Here is a 20,303-nt window from a genome sequence, read left to right as displayed (position 1 = left end):
TGCCCGGGTGGCTCAGTCAGTTAAGCATCCGACCCTTGGTTTGGGCTCAGGTCATTATCTCAGGGTTGTGGGTTTAGCCCCGCGTTGGGCTCTGCACTTAGTGTGGAGTCTGCTTGTCCCTCGCCCTCTGCTTCTCCCCCGCTCTCTATCTCAAATAAATAAATATAAATAAAATCTTAAAAAAATATTAAGCTGGCTTATAACCTTGTGTTTCAATGACAGCATCTGAAATTTCGACATGAGGTAAAATTAACAAATTTCCTTTTTACTATTAATCTGATTAAAATACTTTAATTCACACCCAAATCCACAATGCACTTAAATCTTGTTGATAGTTTTTTTATTCTATTATTATATATAATTTTTTTTTTTTTTTGCAGGAGAAAGATTTCTAGCCCCTTAAAAAATATGGTTCCCCGGGTCGCCTGTGTGGTGCAGTCAGTGAAGTGTCCAACTCTTGGTTTCAGCTCAGGTTGTGATCTCACGGTCATGGGACTGAGCCCTACAATGGACTCCACGCTCATTGTGGACTCTGCTTGAGATTCTCTCTTACTCTCCTTCTGCCCCTCCCCCTGTGCTTGTGTGCTCGCGCTCTCTCTCTCGCTCTCTCTCTCTCTCTCGGAAATAAATAAATACATAAATAAATAATACGGTTCCTTGACAGAAGAATTATTTCTTTCTCTTTCCTAAGGCCATAGGTATTCACCAAGACAAATGGCATCAAACACTATACAAGAAAATAATAAAGGTAATCTGAAATTACACATTTGCCATTAATTTCATAAGGTATATCTGACTTAACTTCCCTAGGCCTTTATTTTTTATTATTTTTTTCAGTCTTCACCTATTATTTATTGGAAGGCCATGTGTTACCTTCATTTATTGTATTTCAAATCACCATACTTTTACTTTTGTGAAAAGACTGCCTGCATTTTCTAGTACAAAAAAGAGCCTAAAAATTATTTCAGGAACGGAGAGAAATATCCAACTTAAATAATGAAGAAGTACACCATAATTACTGCTGCACTGCAGACATTTTTGCATTTCCCATGTTTCTTAAATATCCTGTCTAATAACTTACAATATAAAAAGCAGTTATGAAAAATAGACATTTACTTCTCAAGTCTGAGAATAACCTGTTGGCACTGGATAACCAATCATAGGCAGAGCTGCAGTAGCAAGATATGCATATGCCTGTTGGTTCATACCCTTGTGCATCTTTGGACATTACTTCCACATTGCTGAGTGCTATCATAACCATTCTGTTAAGTGCCTGTTGGATTACCAGTCCTAAAAGTGGTCTCCAGACCAGCAGACACAAAATTACTTCCAAAGCTCTGACTGGTGTAAACTGCAGCACAGCAAATAGCATTCTGAGTTTTTCCCCCCAAATCTCTCTTAAGCAGACTACTTCTGTCATAATTTTCCGTTTCTAAAGGTATTAAATCCAGCCCTTTTGCCCAAAGAGTATCTGTCCCAATGGTCATCCTTCAAGCCTCCTCCACCCCTGGAACAACCTGAACCTCTGTCTTTGGGGAAACTGAATCAACTTGGGATTAACTGCTCTTGATTAGCTTCATGAAACACAGATAAGATTGCTCACTTGTTTTAGTTATTAGGTGTAAAGAAAGTGTATGCTGTGCCTGTTTTGATACGGTAAGCAGCTCTTCCAATTCGATGAATATAATCCTCTGAGGAGTTAGGGTAGTCATAACTGATGACAAATTCTACATCTTCCACTTGTAGCCCTTGAGGCCACATCTGTAGCAATCAGAATAGATTATCCATTTATGAATTCATTTAGAACCCAGTCACACTCCTGGCTGACCCATGTCAGCATGAATACCGATGGTGGGCCACCCATCTCTCATTTTTCTAGTAAGCTCATCACATCTTTTTTTGGTTTCAACAAAAACAATGATTTTATTCTACTCTTCACTCATGATCTCCTCCATTAGATAAGTTTTTCATCTTTTTCTACATCATGACACATATCCACAATCTGAAGAATGTTGTGGTTTGCACTCAGTTCTAGTGCACCAATGTTTCTATGAATGTAGTCTTTAAGGAAATCTTCATCAAGCTGTCTGTCTTCTTTTGGCCAAGTTGCACTCCGCATTAGAGTTTGCCTACCAGGTCTTATGGGACCCACAATCTTCCTTGTTTGGTTCAAAGCCCCTATCAAGCATTCTATCTACTTTATTAAGGACAGGTAGATGGTTCTCAGATTGGTTTTCCCACACTCTAAAAAGTCAATCAGTCTTCCAGGTGTTATAATACAGATTTCCACCTCTCTCAAATCACAAATTTGTGATCCCTTGAGAATACCACCATAGATGCAAGTGGACCTCTAGCAACATACTCTTTAGTATTCAGCAGCTACTTGCTGTACCTGTTGGGCCAGTTCCCAAGTTGGTGCCAGCACCAAGCAAATAGGCCCATCACCTTTCTCTAGGAATGGCTGATGACTGACGTGGATGACAGCAGGCAGCAAATACGACAGCGTTTTCCTCGATCCAGTCTGTGCTACTCCAACCATATCCAATCCATTTAGAGGAATGGCCATCCCTGAGCTTGAGTAACAGTAGGTTCAGTAAAATTCTGTCTTGCAGTCACATCCATTACATTTGCAGGGAAGTCTGCTTCATAAAGAGTCAGACCTAGCTTTGGCCAGTTGTGACCTCTAACTGTAATTTCCTTAGTCCTTCTGTATGTCTCCATCTCTTGTGCTGTGCATCTAGCCAAATCAAGCTGTTCTTGATAAAAATTCTTCTCAAATTTGGGCAGCTCATCAAGATTCCATTTCTTTTTTACTAGATTTTCCCCCAGAGTATCCAAACTGCTTTCCAGATAGGGGCCCTGCTCTATTTCCCCCAAATCGAGGTGCGCCAAAGTTGTGGGCTTTTACAAGATGATACTGCTCCTTGTTCACTGCCTGGTGACAAAATATTGTTTTACAGGGATACGCATCTTGTAAGTTGGTATTTGGAAAAGTTATTATCTCAGTGTCTCTGGTTGAGGACATGGAATGGTATCACCCAAAGCCAGATTTGCTCCGTGGTCAGCAACTGGGGCAGCTGAGGACAGGACACAGGAAGTATCTGGGGTTCAATCTTCCAGTTATTTGCCAATGATTGGTTCCTACATGGCTGAGAAGGTATAATCAGAATATGAAGGGGAAGCCATAGCATTTAGCAATGAGTGGTGTGGGGAATCAAGGAGGAGGGAGTCCTAGGCCTTTAAGAAAAAAAAAAATCTGTAAAATGATGCCAAAGCTCCTTCCAACTCTATAGTTTGTAATGAAGAAGCCTCTCTTAAGACCTGAGAAATTAATGTAAGAGGAAATAACTATGATCTATCATCCAGGTAAGGGTAAAGAAAAAGGAAAAAAATTTAACACACTTGGATGTTCTAAGCCTTTTTCTTTTGAGGCAATTATAATTCATTTACTTTTAGTTACATAAAAATTGAGTTGAGTGTACTAACACTTGTGATAGAAAAGTATCTCAAATTTGCCTTTATTGTTAAATAAATCATAACACATTTATAAAAATCATACTTTCAAAGGATACTTCAGATTAAATTTTTAAAAGCCAGAATCATTAAGCTAGTATGAAAAGTATTAACACAAGGCTAGGCATAAGGTAAATATGTAAAAAAAGATACTAATATAAGTACCATCATTACTTTTATAAAAACTGTATACAGTAGTCCTCCCCCTTATCCACAGTTTTGCTTTCTGTGGTTTCAGTTACTTGTGTTCAAATACAGTCTAAAAACAGATGACTTTCTTTCTGTCATACTGTCAGGTCAACAGAAGCCTAACACTACATCACAGTGACTATGTCATTTACCTCAGTTCACCTCATTATGTAGGCATTTTATCATCTCACGTCATCACAAGAAAGGTGAGTATAATGTAAGATATTTTTAGAGAGAGAGACCACATTCACATAACTTTTATTATAATATAGTTATAATTGTTCTATTAGTTACTGTTGTTAATCTCTTACTGTGCCTAATTTATAAATTAAACTTTATCAAAAGAATGTATGTATACAAAAAAACATATATATAGGGTTCAGTACTATCTGTGATTTCAGATAACCACTGGGAATCTTGGAACACGTTGGATAAGGGAGAACTAATGTATTTAATCCCATCTTAAAAAAAAAAAAAAAAACCTTTGTATGAGAAAGAAAAAAGTTAGAACTATGAAGTGTTGTGGCTGGCTCTGTACAAGGTTACAAATGATTTTAATTTTCCCCTGTACCTTTTGCTCAATTTTCCGGTTTTTCCTCTTGACAATGACTATGCATTATTTTTACAGGATCTACCAAAACCAGTATTTTCAATCTTTGCCTCTGTTTTAGATTTTAATCAGCTCTATACGATGATCAGCCAAAATATTCTCTAAGGTAAGGATCAATCACAAGTCTACTTGAACAGAGTTACCACAGAACACTTTCTGAACTTTAGAAAGCATTATCATAAAAGGAGCTAGAAATTCTAAAAAGGCTGAACTCAAATCCCATTTGGAGTATTGAATTTCCTTATTTATAAACTTATGCTGTGGCAGTCTTTTAAAATGAGAAAACAGTACAAGGGCAAGAATAATACACACATGCTTCTTACAGGTCAAATTTTAATATACCAGGCTTTTTGTTATATCATGACTCATGAACATGAGCTATCACGTAATATGCCTACAACAATAAATTATATTAAATTTGAACCAACTACAGAAAGGTATACTAGCAGAGTTTTCTTTTAGAATGTTCTAGTTGGTTATAATGACCAGATCGCAGTTCTTACTTTATAATGCAGTATTTACTCTACTGGTTACGAAGACTCTGCTATTAAAAAAAAAAAAAAAAAAGACTGTTATAGTAATTTTATACTTACTCTCTACTACTCCTGGAATTGCTCTATAATGCTGAAACTGGTAAAAGGACTTTTCCAACATGTACTCGGGATTAATTTCTTCTACACGTAATAAGTTCAAAACCATGTTGTAGGTCAAATGGAAAGCACTATTTAGAGGATCGGCTGAGCCCTAAGAGAAAAAAAAACATGTCAATGTGATTTTTTTCAAATAAAATTTACATAGATACCTATTAAACTGCTTAATAATTTTTTTAAAGATTTTATTTTTATTTATTTAAGAGAGTGCATGTGCACACGAGCAGTGGGCAGAGGGAGAGGGAGAAGCAGACTCCCCCATGACCGGGAGCCCAATGTGGGCTCGATCCCAGGACCCGGAGATCATGACCCGAGCCAAAGGCAGATGCTTAACTGACTGAGCCACCCAGGCATCCCAAAACTGCTTAATAATTTAATCCATATTAAGGAATACTATAGAAATCTATTAAATGACCAATACAAATGACCAATACAAAGTGACAATTGGTCTTTGGGAAAGTGAAGGGAGAAAGTCCACTAAGAAACAACAGTACTAGTTAAAATACTGTTTACCAAGTATGTTTAGCTCTCTGCCTTCTAGGCACTTGGTAAGATTATACTTTCTGCCCCCCGCCGTGGGTGGGGCAAATAAATTGTAATGATGTGTCACTTTTTGGCCAAGTATTTCCTTGCTGGTGTGAAAAGCTATCTTTTCACTCTGGCACAGTGACTGTTAATGTTCAAGATGGTGGTTTCTCCATCATCTCCCATCCTTAAGAATAAGCACAACCTCCTCTATAAACCTGCATCGAACAAGAGAAATAAACCTTTAAGTAACTGAGATTTAGGTTTGTTACTGCAGCATAACCTAGTCTGTGCTGACAGAGTACACTAAATTCATTTCAGAATGATATTTAAAGATTTTATTTATTTACTTATTTGAGAGAGAGAGAGAGAGAAACAGCACAAGAGGGGAGAGAGTCAGAGGGAGAAGCAGACTTCCCACTGAGCGGGAAGCCCGATATGGGACTCGATCCCAGGACTCCGGGATCATGACCGGAGCCGAAGGCAGTCGCTTAACCAACTGAGCCACCCAGACACCCTTAGAACAATATTTAGATAAAAATCAGCACCTTAAAACTCAGCTGCCTGGAGTGACATAAAACTGAAGCATTCCCCACCCACCCAATTTACAGACCATTCTTTATCTACATTATCTGAGTCTCTTAAACAAAAGACCTTGTGCACAAAGCACCCCTCCTGGGAATCAAAACTACTCCCTCAAGGACTTCCTTGAGCCAGAAAGACTCCACTCATGACTAATCCCAAAAGGATGAATAACTTGACCTGCAACGCCCACCTGCACATACCCTTTGTCCCACATTTTCCTTACAAACTTGTGAAGTATTTTTGGCACTTTGGAGATAGTCTTTGCAAAACTAGTACTCTGTCTTCCTGGTGGGCCTGACTGAAATAAATTACTTTTTTGTTTCACCACCACCTGTTGCTCTTTGAATTTTGCCTGCATTGAGTGGCTATACCTGCTCTGTTTGGGACCCCCCAGAGCCAGATGTTCTTGCACCTCTATGCCCCAGCTACAATAGGAGAATAACTAAATTCTTGGGAGATGCATGCTGAAATATTTAGAAATTAAGTGTCACAAAGTATGCTTATGTATTTCTAAATGGCACAGTAAAATACACAAATACTCTGAGGGTGGTCAGGGGCTCTTAAATTGAGGTCCACAGACCAACCTGATAGCCTAATTCTAAATGGACACATACATGATTTTATGAGAAGCAGAGCTTTCATCACAGTCTTAAATGAAAAGTACTCCTTAACTCCTGAAAAATTAAGAGCCATTCACCTTAGGGGCACAGTTACTAAGTCCCTAAAACCTTGATGTTTATGAACTTTCCTTGAAAATAAGGCCAAAGGGATTCTGGAGGGGAGGGGGATGGGGAGATGGGTTGGCCTGGTGATGGGTGTTGGGGAGGGCACGTTCTGCGTGGAGCACTGGGTGTTGTGCACAAACAATGAATCATGGAACACTATATCAAGAACTAATGATGTAATGTATGGTGATTAACATAACAAAAAATTAAAAAAAATTAAAAAAAATTTTTTAGAAAGAAAATAAGGCCAAAGGGAGATGTGAAGTTAGTATGAACACCAAATTCTTGGAGAAGAGAGAAATTTAAAGACAACTTCAGCTATTTTACAATATTGCAGACGCAGCCCTTACTTTTCTGTTATTTTTTGTATTATTACCGCCTCAGAAATTTGGGGCTATAATATTACCAATGTTTATTTCTAAGCTCAAGCTCTGCTTCTGTATTCTTGATTGCTGTAGCATACACCTCGGAATTTTCAGTTACCTGAAACTCAGCTTGGCATTTTGACGTTGTAGCTAAGTAAGCCCAAGATAGTCCCAACCTACATCTGCTGTATTGGTATAATTATTAAAAGCACCCTTTCCACTCTTACAGTAACCTAATTTGGGTGATAAATAATAATAATAATATGGCTAAACTATCTAAAATGAAATTTCTCTCTCTTGTTCTTTCCCATTCCTGGGTTTCACCCTTACAAAGATTAATGGTTAGTGAGATTACTGATTTTGTCACCAGCCAGACCCCCAAGCCCTGACCTTTACTGCTTACCTGCTTATACTCTATGACCTCTGTCCCACAGTCTCCCTTAAGCTCTTTCTTCTAGCTGATCTCTTAAGTGAGGCATAACATCCTGCGAAGGAAACCGAAACTAACCCTCAAGCAGTAACAACTGCCCTGATGAGGAGCTCCCAGACCACCCAGACCAGTATGAATTCAATCCCAGACTTTCATCTGCACAGATGAACCAAAGGAGTGACAGTTACTTTAGCTCATTTTAATACTAAAATCTCCGCCAAAGGAAGAACAGAAGCCTCGTTTATATAACATACAATGTATGTATAAGCAATGTTTCATTAAGGTGCGTGCCTTATGCCTACTTCCATACATGATGACAAGACTAAATATTCATCCTAACCCTAAATAAAAGTAATCCATGCACCCTTGCTCAAGAATCACTACTTTGGAAGTTACTCCCTGTGATCTCCCTATTTGCTGCAAATAAAATCCTTTGTGTGACAACTCCACCTGCTGTAATTTCTGTGGCTCTGCAAGGAGTAAACTTATGATAGTTCAATTTTAATTTGATTAATGGGCAATTAAATTACCATTTAAATTCCGATTTAGGTCTTTCTTCTGCTTTATCCCTTTTTAAAATTTTAATCAACCAACGGTTGCAGATTATTTCCTCAATATATCTTAGATCAGTTCTTTTGTTTCTTTACCACTGCCATCATCTACTTCAAAGTTTCATCACATCTGATCTAGATCACTACAGCTCTAGAAATCAAAATCCAACCCCTACTCCTACCCCAACCCTTTAGGGCTTGCAGCAGGATCCATTTCCTCCATAAAGCCTTAAATCACAATCATCTAGTCTAGAACTATCCCAAATTTTCCTGAATTGGAGTTATTAGGTACTGTGCCATTGAGTCAATGCCGCTCTTGTTCACTGTTCTGCAACTGATGTAAATAGATTCCCCAAGTTTAAAAATGAGCACATCTCCTAAGCATTTGCCAATCACTGTACTAATACTTAAATAAATTTTCAATTCACAACATTCCTAACAAAACTGATTTACTGTCTTAAACAAGAAACGGGTTCAGAGATGTGGAGAGACTTGCCCAGGCTAAAGACGTAGGAGATAAATTTACAGCATCTCTGGGCTGAAGTTCTCCCAGAGGGGAAATTCAAAATGGAACTTATTTCACACTGCTGTTTTTCAATATTCACATTACTAAAATTATAGGAACCCTCAAATGTTGACCAAGTATTTCTCAACTTTTTATATTTAATTTGATCAGCCAAATTATAAAATTTTTAAATGATCTATCAACAGAAAGCCCAAAAGAGGGTCACCTAAAATTTAACTTGGAACAACAAAAGCAGCCAGTGCTAAGATTTTAAACTTAAGCCTCATTCTAGAAAAACTTTTAAGGATTCCTTTAGTTGACAAGTTGTTCACTGAAAGCTAGTCAGACAGAGAGCTAAACAGATCAATTTTCCAAAGCAGATTTATAATACTACCCTTTGAATGCTATTCTACTTCTATTGATTTCTGAAGTTTTAGAGTATATGGTTCATTCAAGAGAGCAGTTTAAAAAACTGCCAGTCTAAATATTTTTGCATTTTGAACCGTTACAATGGAAGAGAGAAGAATATGGACAAATATAAGTCTTCTCAATTCTCCAAAAAAAGGTCCATAAGTAATCTTGAGTACGTGACAGAACTAACTTTAAGAGAATAGGTATGTTCTTCCAAAAGTTCCAAAAGCTTTTAAAAGACCAGTAAAGTCAAAGCTATTTTTCCTTCAAATGAGTTTAATTTTCCTTAGCCATTAAGAATATAGTTCAGGTTGAAATGAACACACAACTGTCTAGAAGCAGAAAGCCTGTAGAGTCTCTTAGAAGAAGCACTTCATGTCCTGTAAGAAACCATTAAGTTTATTTAATCTTTCAGAAATTATGAAAATGAGCTTATTTTGATAAAACAAATAATGACATGTCCTCAAAGTACTGTGATGGCTTTACATTCTTTTGAAAATACGGGCACTACATTGGAAGGCATATTTCTTCTGGTAATACTGGAGAGATATAAAGGCTTTCTTAACTGCTGAAGAATGAAAGATGCATTCACCAGTCTTTTTTGGAAGGTTACTATAAACACTTTCTGTCTGAGTCAACTTTTCAGTTAAGCAAACATTATAATGAATGGATTTTGTTTTTTAGCTCCTGTCAAATATACCCAAAGAACAAACTCCTGTCTTATCTCAAATTCTATGTGAGCTAATAGATGGAAAATCTGCCCATAAATAAAAAGCAACGGATATAGAGGGACCTAGCTGCCTCAGTCAGAAAAGCATGTGACTCAATCTCAGGGTCATGAGTTTGAGTCCCACACTGGGAGTAGACAATACTTTAAATAAATAAACTAACTTTAAAAAAGGCAATGGATATGAAAGTATTAGATAAACAGACAAAAAGAGGACACTGTAACAATAGCAGAATTGGAAAAGTTGAATAGGTTCTTATAATGCTTGGTAGAAAACTAGTCAAGCCAAAGAAGCTAAAGAAAATTATTAAAATATTTTAAATGCAAGATCATTAAATGATTTACACACACAATTATTTAAGTGTGTGTGTGTGTGCACGTTGAGATATTAGAAACTTCAACAAATAATCTTTAGTCAACAAGCAATAAACACATGTTTTCTGCCATTTTTCTGGCTATGACTACTTAACCCAACAACAGGAAAAATTACTAGATATGACAAACAGATCTGAATTTTACAAATGTACAAAGCATACTAATTATTTTTACATACAATAACATGAATAATCTACATATTTTAATTATTATTTGAGAAAATAACTGTTCTATTTATTAAAGTCCTATTACTTAAGAGCAAATCTCAATCACTGTCGCTTTCAAAAAAACAGACCTGATGTTATAATGATGTATTAGTTCATATACTATATTAAGAAATACGTCAAAAGAACAAAGTGTTGTCAGGCCAAATTCGGTCTGAGCCAGTAAATGAAAAATCTATTTGCATGAGGTACTGAGCAGAAGGAGCACATGCTGGTTAGAAGCATGCACTCTGAAACCAGACTGAGTGACTTTAAAATCAGGATTTGCTATTTAACAATGATACGACTTTTGAAAAATTCTTTAACCTCTGTACGCCTTATTTATTTTTAAAACTGGGATAGTAATAATAATTATTTCAAACCCTAAAACATGTTGAATATTCTATAACTATTAGTTGTTATTTTTCTGAATAAGTTGCCTACAAATTCTTTAATGATAGCAAAACTACCTGAAAAAATCCTAGAGGACAAAAAAAGTAGTAGTACAGTTAGTCTCAATAAAAGAAATGTTGTCTAGAAACCAAGAAATATAGATACACACATATTTACTTATATAATTGCAGTATCATCAACAGGCAGGTACTATATCCTTTAAAGAAGCCAAACTACACAGCATTCTAAGTGAAAGATACCATTTCACACTCACTAGGATGATTACAACTCAAAAGGACAGGTAATAACAAATGTTAGCTAGAACGGAGGGAAATGAGAACCCTCATACATTGCTGATGACAATGTAAAAATGGTATATAGCTGTTGATGAAAAGCATTCTAAGCAGGTCCTCAAAGGTTACACACAGAATTATGTATGACCCAGCAATTTCACTCATAGGTATATACCCAAAAGAAATAAAAACATGTTTACATAAAAACCTGTAAAGAAACAATCACAACAGCATTATTCACAACAGCCAAAATGTACAAACAACCTAAATATACATCTGCTGATAGATGGATAAATAACTTGTAATATATCCATACAAAAGAGCAACATTCATCAATAAAAAGGAATGAAGTACTGATACATATTACAAATATGGATGAACCTTGAAAATATTATGCTAAAGAAAAGCCAATACAAAAGATCACGTATTATCTGACTAAATTTATACAAAATGCCTAGAACAGGCAAATCTACAGAGACAAAGAGATTAGTGGTTTGCCTAAGGCTTAGGGGAAAGGGAAGAGTTAGGAAGGAAATGGGGAGTGACAGTTAATGGATATAAAGTTCCTTTTTGGGCTGATAAAAATGTTCCAAAATTGATTGTAATGATGGTGGCAAAACTCTGTGAATATATTAGCAACCATGAAAATGGGTGAACTGTATGCAATATGAATTATATCTCAATAAAGCTGTTTTTAAAAATTCATTTAAGAAATGATGAAGAAATTAGAATCCTTGCACACTGATGGTCAGAAAGTAAAACTGTGTAGCCGCTATGGAACACAGTATGGATATCCCACAAAAATTGAAGAAAACAACAACAAAAACTACGTATGATCTGGCAATTATACTTCTGGGTATTTACCCAAAAGAATCAAAACCAAGACACCGGACAGATAATAACACTATGTTCAGTGCAGTGCTATTCACATAGCCAAGATGTGGAAACAACCTAAATGTTCATCAATAGGTGAATGGATTTAAAATAAAAAAAAAAAAATGTGGTATATACAGACAATGGAATACAATTCAGCCTTAAAGAAAATTCTGCAATACTTGACAACATGAACTTTGAGGACATTACGCTTAGTGAAATAAACCAGTCACAGAAAGACTAATACTGCATGATTCCACTTATATGAATTTTCTAAATAGTCAAATTCAAGGAATCAAAGACTAGAATGGTGGTTGCCAGAGACTGAGGAGGGATATAAGAAGGTCGTTACTAATTAAAGGTCGTAAAGTTTTAGTCAAGCAAGATAAATACGATCCAGCGATATGATGTATGACATTTTACCTACAGTCAACAGTAACATATTTTATAACTGAAAAATCTGTTGAGGGTAGATCTCATGTTAAGTGTTCTTACCACAATAAAATTTTTGAATAAAAGACAACAGAACTTTTACACTTAACAGGTACAGTTTACATTCAGAAATGTCAAGTAAATAGAATGAAATATCTGTACTAAGGAAACCAGAAGCTATCATTAAAATATTACCTCCTACTATTGGCAACCTGACTCAACTTTTTCCATACATAGAGCACAAGGAAAGAAAAACAGTGTTTATTATATCTGGCATAATTTGAAGACCAAAAATACCAACTTTCAATCTTGTGTCATTTTCTTTACATGAAGAACTAAAATTACATGGGACACTTAAAAATAGGTTTCCAAGTGTTAATCTTTAAAAGTGAAAATAAGACACATGATCATTATGAGTAAGTACAGACAAGCTTTGTCTTTACCCACATTAACCACCTATTTAAAAAAACATACACTTTTACTTATTTTTGCTTTAGCATACCAGACTTTCCACAACCATATCTCAAATTCTCCTTGCAGTTCCCAAGTCTTTGAAACTGAAGAGTCTGTTTCAGAGATATTGACCTATGTATGACTTAACATGTTTTAGAGCTCTTTAGCTAATAATCTGGCAGTTAATTTTAAATTTTTAATTAATTTTTTAAAAGATTTTATTTATGTATTTGAGAGCGAGCGAGCATGAGCAGAGGGGAGAGGGAGAAGCAGAATCCCTGCTGAGCAGGGAGCCTGATGTGGGACTCGATCCTGGGACTCCAGGATCATGACCTGAGCTGAAGGCAGTAGCTTAACCAACTGAGCCACCCAGGCACCCCAGGCACCCAACTTTTAATTAATGTTAAGCTTCCCATCTTACCAAGAGTTTTCTCTAGGACTTTGTTTTTTTTTTAATTTTTTATTGTTATGTTAATCACCATATATTACATCATTTGTTTTGGTGTAGTGTTCCACGATTCATTGTTTGTTCATAACACCCAGTGCTCCATGCAGAATGTGCCCTCTTTAATACCCATCACCAGGCTAACCCATCCCCCTACCCTCCTCCCCTCTAGAAATCTCAGTTTGTTTTTCAGAGTCTAGGACTTTGTTTTAAAAAAGTTCTTACTGCATGGAGAAGAAGGAAAGCAACCAGGCCAAACTTCCCTGAAAAGCTCTCCAAAACAAAACAAAAATAAAACCCTTAAAACAATCTGAAAAACAAATATTAAACAAGCAAAATGGACAGGCCAATTTGAAATAAAGCTTAAAAATTTAAATTAATTTATTGGGATATTTATGATCCATCAATAGGCAGTATTAAAATGGCAGATTGTAGAATTAATTAAGCTATCTGGGCTTGTAAAGGTAGGGGAAGGTAACTGCCCAAAACACTGATATCATGTGCCCTACTTCCTATTATGATAGGTGAAGAGCAATTTGTTCAGTAGAGAAGGCAGTTATAGAGACTGTCTTAAATTTGGAGGGCAAAGTAAACATTTCTACCCTCTCTGGGGATCTTTACATGCCCTTCATCTCATGAGTTATGCTTCACTTATTACAACAGAAAGTAGGGTACAAAATATCAGCACTTTGTGCAGTTACCCTCTTCTACCTTTCAAGCCTAGACAGTTTAATTAACTTGTCTACTTAGAAAGGTATCTGAACTGACACAACTAATTTCAAAGCAGCTCCTGAAGTATGTGTCTCAAATTGCTGGTGAGAACACAGAATCTTAACTTGGTTACCTTAAGTAGTTGTTTTCCGATCGTTGGGCTCATCTTTTCATCCACCATAAGAATTACAATTCCTCTATCATCCATTCCCCTCCTTCCAGCTCGACCAGACATCTGAATGTATTCACCAGAGGAAATCTGAGTGAAGATAATTAAAAATCCAGAGTTTAGGAGAAAACCTGGTGAAAAATATATTCTTAAGTTTTTATCACAAAATACATAAGCACAAGTTACATATTTCAAAAAAGGAACATGACTAAAAACATCAACTTTTAGAGATTTAAGTAAAAACACAAAAATGCAAAAACACTTAAGAATAATGTTATAAAACTAAATTTTAGCTCCAAAATGATCAAATACACCAAAGGTACAGGGAAAGACTGTTAATTCACTGACATAAAATATCTTGGAGCCCAGATGTTCTGGAAAACAGTAAAGCAAAGGAGTCAAACTCTACAAAATACCAATTCTGACTTGATCATAATAGACTTTAATTTGCAAAATGAGATTAATGTAAAATAAACATTTTTATTTTTAAAGTACAATTCTCTTATTTTCTTAGTATACATTCCTGGAGTTCAGTAGAGACCATTCATCACTAAGAAGAACCTAGTCAAAAAAGATTAGTAAGCCTTTTCAAGGTGACATTCAACCACTAAGAGACTGGAAAAAGTTTTATCTTTAAGTGCTTCTGTACTATTCTCTGATGGAAAGGGTCCACAGTTTTCAGATTCCCAAAAACTATTTGACACAAGAAGGTTAAGCTACAAGAATGCCTATTACTGACAGCATCAAAAACAGACATAACAACCTGGGAGAAACAAAGGCACTAGAAAAAACAACAAAAAAAGCTAAACCTAAAAAAGATCTGAAAAGATCTTTCAAAAGGCAATGCAATGAAACCTCAACAGGGCCCAAGGGCATCATTACAACACTATGGCACGTTATGGGTTGTAGGTTTAATAAAATGACATTGAATCATCAAGAAAAGATGGCTTTCTTAAATTCAATTATCCACTATACTCTGCAGACTTACTCAAGGTCCTGAGGACGCCAAGAAGCATGTAATGTCACAAAAGACTTATTTACTTATTTTCTTATGGCATCAATTTTATTCAGAGAATTAAGTAATTTTAAACTCATAAATAATAAAGATTTTTATATAAAACATAAAACTGTTAGCTGCGTTATAAACAGGAATCACATTCTACATGAATTATTAAAAGTTCAATTTTTAAAAAGTTACAGGTTACAGAAAAATTTTGAAGACTATGTAAAAATTTCTAAATAGAAATGGCAGCTGCCTCACTGTACTTATATTTCTCTTTTGTATAGCATCCAATACATTTTAAAATAAAACAAATCAAGAAAAAATGCTTTACCTTTACAATTCTACCATGAGTGCTTTTCAGTGTTTTGATGATTAGTAATTACTGCCAGCAACTTCTCGAGTACAAAAGAATCACCACTTTCAAGGATTAGATTAACTGTAGAATAGCTGACTTAGAAATTTCTCCCAATGCCAGTTTAACCGAGTCTTTGCCTTGCACTGGATACTCAAAGTAGAAATCTACCTGCTTTTCACCGCTGTGAAGCTCCACTGTCTACCTAGTAAATACCCATGTGCTGTTGTTTCTGTTTCAGGACTGCCTTCTCCAATGAAGCCTTCCTTCCATGACCCCTTTTATACAAGTGACTTTTCTTATGCTTTATCCTTCTGTACATGTTTCTCAGAATCATTAATGCAACATTTTATTGCACATCTGTCAATTTTCATCTGCTACTAAGTTTCTTTAGAGATTGGGTTTAACTTTAACAAAGTTTAAATTTGGTAACTGTTCACTGAATGGGTTATTGACCCTGGATTAAGAATTTACTTTCTACCCAAATTCACTGTTTTACCCATGATTCCAACTTTCTCTTCCTTTCTTCTGCCTTAGAAAAGATATTATGTGCGAACCTGTTAAAAATTCCATTTTAAACCTGAAAGATAAAATAGTGAGCTGCAACTGGAGCCACTGTAGATTTGGTGCCTTAAATAGCCTAAACTTTAAGAAATGAACATTCTAGATATATTTAAGATGCTTTAAAGCACTCATAAATCATCTGTACACTTAACCCTCATCATCAAACTCTTTCACCAAGGGCGATTTTTGTTTTTGGGTTAGCCAAACCCACCTCCCCACCAAAAACAAAACCAAAACCAAAAAAACCCTAATGGATAGAAATGACGGATCTGAAGTTAAACCTTGATGAACTTGTTTATTGGTTCAGGTACAAGTTCTTTAGTATTTAGAATTGAAAATCTCAAAGATTATGTATGCCCAAATCACGTTAGGTAAAACAAGTAAAGATAAAAATTATTCCAATTATATTAATTTTTTTACTTACCCATCGGAAATCTTTCCCGTCAAATTTCCGGGCATTCGTAAATAAAACAGTTCGAGCTGGCATATTAATTCCCATAGCAAAAGTCTCTGTGGCAAATAAGGCCTAAATAATTGAATAATTATATGATTAAACATGTATTTTATTAAGCTGAAAAACTAGTTTTATACTTTAAGTATAAACAAAACATTAATTTTAAAATTAGTTGTTAATGAGACCGCATAAATAACATGCTAGTTCCCGATATAATTCAGTATTGACATATAAAATTACTAAGTAATAACTAATGTCCCTTGCATCCCAGAAATTTTTTAATTCAGGAAAAACAGTCTTTCTTAAATTCTAGTGGTGGTACCTTAAAGAGGATACTACTGATCTCATGTACAAAGCATGAGGCTGTAGATTACTTTTCTAAACACAGAAAGTCACATTTCCTGGCTTTTTGACTGATGACGCAACAGTTTTAGAGCTACCCTCAGGATCTCTGGGGGGAGAACAGAATCAATGGCTAAGTTCACTTGTAAGATTTTACCAACAAGAAATCGACCACACAAAAAACTGGCTTAAGCACACAAAGTAAAATCACTGAAGTACTATTAATCTACATTTTTCCACCAGTAGGGAAGAAGATAAAAACATCTTTTATCTCATCAACTCAATAGAAAGCTATTCACCTACTAAAAAGAATAAAAAGCTACATATATGACAAAATTGGATAATAACATGGGTAGTGTAATTTTTTGTTTACAAAATAAGTATTATTTGTATGTTTGCTAGTGGGTATTCCTGAGAAGGGAAGAGGAATGATAGTCTTTCATTTTTTACTTCAGTAATCTATAAAAGAACATCAAGAGGGCCTTACCAGGACCTAGGTAGAAATAGTGACCAATTCTTGATCTAAAATATCTCAAGTATGTTCTTTAAAGTGAGTAAATTTCTTTTAAATATTCTATTTAGTGCTCGGATTCTCATGACAAATATCTGATTTTTAAATATAAAATCATTTGTGAATCATATATACGCTTATAACTACATTTTGAAGTAGTTTCCCATTTTTAATACCCCATTTCTGGGTACAGACATCAACATAAACTTTAAATTAGACTCTCTGTGGTTTAAATTAGCACATCCTAAAAAAAAATGCTCTTTTATAACTACCGGCAATTCTCCTTGTCTTCTCTAATCATTTTAATCTGTATACAGACAGGAGTCCACTCAGAATTAACTCCACTTTTGAAAATTAAACAGCACCTTTTGCAAAATTCCACACTGTATAGTGTTACCATTTCTTACTTTAATTATAGGAAAGGAACCCAATGATATTTTACCTACAGCCCAAAATGTATGAAGTATAACACGATACACAAAAATCAAACTGTTGGGGCACCTAGCTGGCTCAGTCAATAAAACATGCACCTCTTAATCTCAGGTTATGAGTTCACAGCCCATATTGGGTGTGGAGCCTCCTTAAAAAAAATAATAGTAATAATTTTCAAACTATTCATACAACACAATTCTAAGGCATAATAAATAAAGTCATACCTTTATCAATCCTTCAGAAAAGAGAATTTCTATAGTTTCTTTCAAAATAGGAAGTAAACCACCATGGTGAATACCAATCCCTCGCTTCAAAAGAGGAAGTACATGTTCAACCTGTGATTGAAATACTGTTTATTTTTCAGTGATGTACAGAAAAGGGAAATAGAAAATGTTAAACTAACCAAACTAAGAAAAATGGGCAATAAAAAGCTGTTTAAAGAAATGTTATCTTTTCCAGAATAAAAGCAAACACCAAACCCATATCCCACAGACGATTAAGCTCAAAACTCAACAGAATTCTGTCCTAGCTTTTCCTTAATACGACAGACTTTAAATAATAAAATTCATATATGCACTGCTGCCCCATTCAAATTCTCCAGCATCACTTCATTTCCCCAAGTACAAATAGAAATGAGGGCAAGTATGCATCTGCGCAAAATAAACTTAATACTAGCCAGCTCCAACTAAAAATAAGTAAGTATAAAGCATACTTAACAAAAATATGTACTTCATCTAAAAACAAATGAATTACTGAGGAATTCATCCTCATTAACACATTATTAAATGCCATAACATGTCTACTATTAGAACTGTGCTAGGATAACAAAGATGTATACAGACATGCCTTAGCCCTCAAATACTAATAATTCAGCTGGAAAGAAAAATTACAAGAAAATCTTCCAAGTTAAATAGTAAACACTGAGAAACATGCTGTTGCATTTTTATCATAAATCCTTTCTCTATCAGAGTAATCATTTGTAATGCAGCACTGGTAGTTACAAGGAAACATGTCTAAGCAGAGCAATTCACTCAACTGAAAAATAAAATATTACTAACTTCAGGAGTTTATGTGGGATATGTTTTTACTTTGCCCATGGATAACCTCCCAACTTCCTTTTCACAAAAGAAAATTTTCATGTCTTAGGTCACACTACAGTTTTCAGGTTTGGATGCACATTAGAATCATCTGGAGAGCTTTTGAAAGATTCTAATGACCACAATACACACCTTACCAATTAAATCAGAACCTCTGGGAGTGGTACCCAATCATCAGTATATTTTAGAAATCCCCAAGCAATTCCAAAAGTCGAAGGAAAAATTCTCTGGATTAAAAGCAGAGTAGACACTAAATTCCTCACTAAACACATGATTTTCATTAGGTGTTTGTTTGGTAGACTTATGAATTAAATTTAGTGACTTTGGGGTGCCTGGGTGGTTCAGACAATTGAGCGTCTGACTTCTTTTTTTCAAAGATTTTATTTATTTGAGAGAGAAGGAGAGAGAGCACAAGCAGGGGGAAAGGGCAGAGAGAGAGAAGCAGATTCTCCACTGAGCAGGGAGCCTGACATGGGACTAAATCCAAGGACCCTGTGTCGGGTGCTGAGCGTGGAGCCTGCTTGAGGTTCTTTGTCTCCCTCTCCCTCTGCCCCTCCCCTGCTCACACATACTCTTTTTAAAGAAAAAAAAAAAAAGAAATTTAGTGACTTAAAATTAATAATTTTGTAGTATTAGGAACAGAAGCAGTAATTTCCAGACCATATTAGCTTTCAGAGAAGAATTCCCTTAGGCAGCACATCTTTCCTCTTGTCACCTTTTCAGAAATTTAAAAAATAAATCAAGGTATCATTTTAGTGTACAATGCAACATATTTACTGCAGTGTGTCAACAATGCAATATATAGTATTGAAACCAAGAAATGCAAAGTAAAAATATGCTATCACGCTTAATATCCACATTTGACTCAGTGACACTAAACAAACCTGAGGGAGTTTTTTATCTTCATCAGACAAGCAGTCAATGGCATTACTGAATACTTCTTCAACCATTTTCTTTTCTTCATCTAGAGAAAAATTCAAGGGTACATAAATATCTAAGTGAATTAGTGATACGAAGCTTCACAGATTGCAAAGAATATAAGTTTATAAAGAATAACAGTACAGTTAGTATTTAAAACAGAAGGCAAAATAGATAAAAATTACTGTTGAATAAAATTCACTGCCTTTCAAAACATATCTAACAGAATTCATCCATGAATAAAAGTATTATCTTATAAAATTAACAAAAGCTACACTAAGTGCCGTACATCTAACAATTACAGATCACAGGGATAATTTTTATCCATTATTGAGGAAAGTGAGCTTTATAGCAAACAATGGAGGCTGCTATTAATTGTTAGAGGAGCAATGCCAAACAAAGCCTATGTTCTTAACTATTATACTGCCTTCTTGTATAACATCTATTAAATTATAGGTAGTCAATAAATATTTGTTCAATTAATCAATATATGACCT

At 35.3% G+C, this 20,303-nt stretch overlaps 1 protein-coding gene and 1 pseudogene across 1 annotated transcript in view; both read right to left on the bottom strand.

The window, feature by feature from the left end:
- MTREX (Mtr4 exosome RNA helicase) overlaps nt 1–20,303 on the bottom strand; it is a 113,688-nt gene that overhangs the window by 63,017 nt on the left and 30,368 nt on the right. Inside the window, exons 12-16 of the mRNA XM_027604719.2 lie at nt 19,773–19,852; nt 18,016–18,126; nt 16,477–16,578; nt 14,098–14,223; nt 4,906–5,056 (exon numbers count right to left, since the gene is read on the bottom strand). Coding sequence (XP_027460520.1) covers nt 4,906–5,056; nt 14,098–14,223; nt 16,477–16,578; nt 18,016–18,126; nt 19,773–19,852 — 570 coding nt within the window. The remainder of the gene's footprint in view (nt 1–4,905; nt 5,057–14,097; nt 14,224–16,476; nt 16,579–18,015; nt 18,127–19,772; nt 19,853–20,303) is intronic.
- LOC113929193 lies at nt 1,177–2,970 on the bottom strand (annotated as a pseudogene).

The sequence above is a fragment of the Zalophus californianus genome, chromosome 5 (genome assembly GCF_009762305.2).
Source record: "Zalophus californianus isolate mZalCal1 chromosome 5, mZalCal1.pri.v2, whole genome shotgun sequence".
Classification (NCBI taxonomy): Eukaryota; Metazoa; Chordata; class Mammalia; order Carnivora; family Otariidae; genus Zalophus; species Zalophus californianus.
The sequence above is the reverse complement of the archived record's forward strand: the minus strand, read 5'-3'. Positions and strand labels throughout refer to the sequence as shown.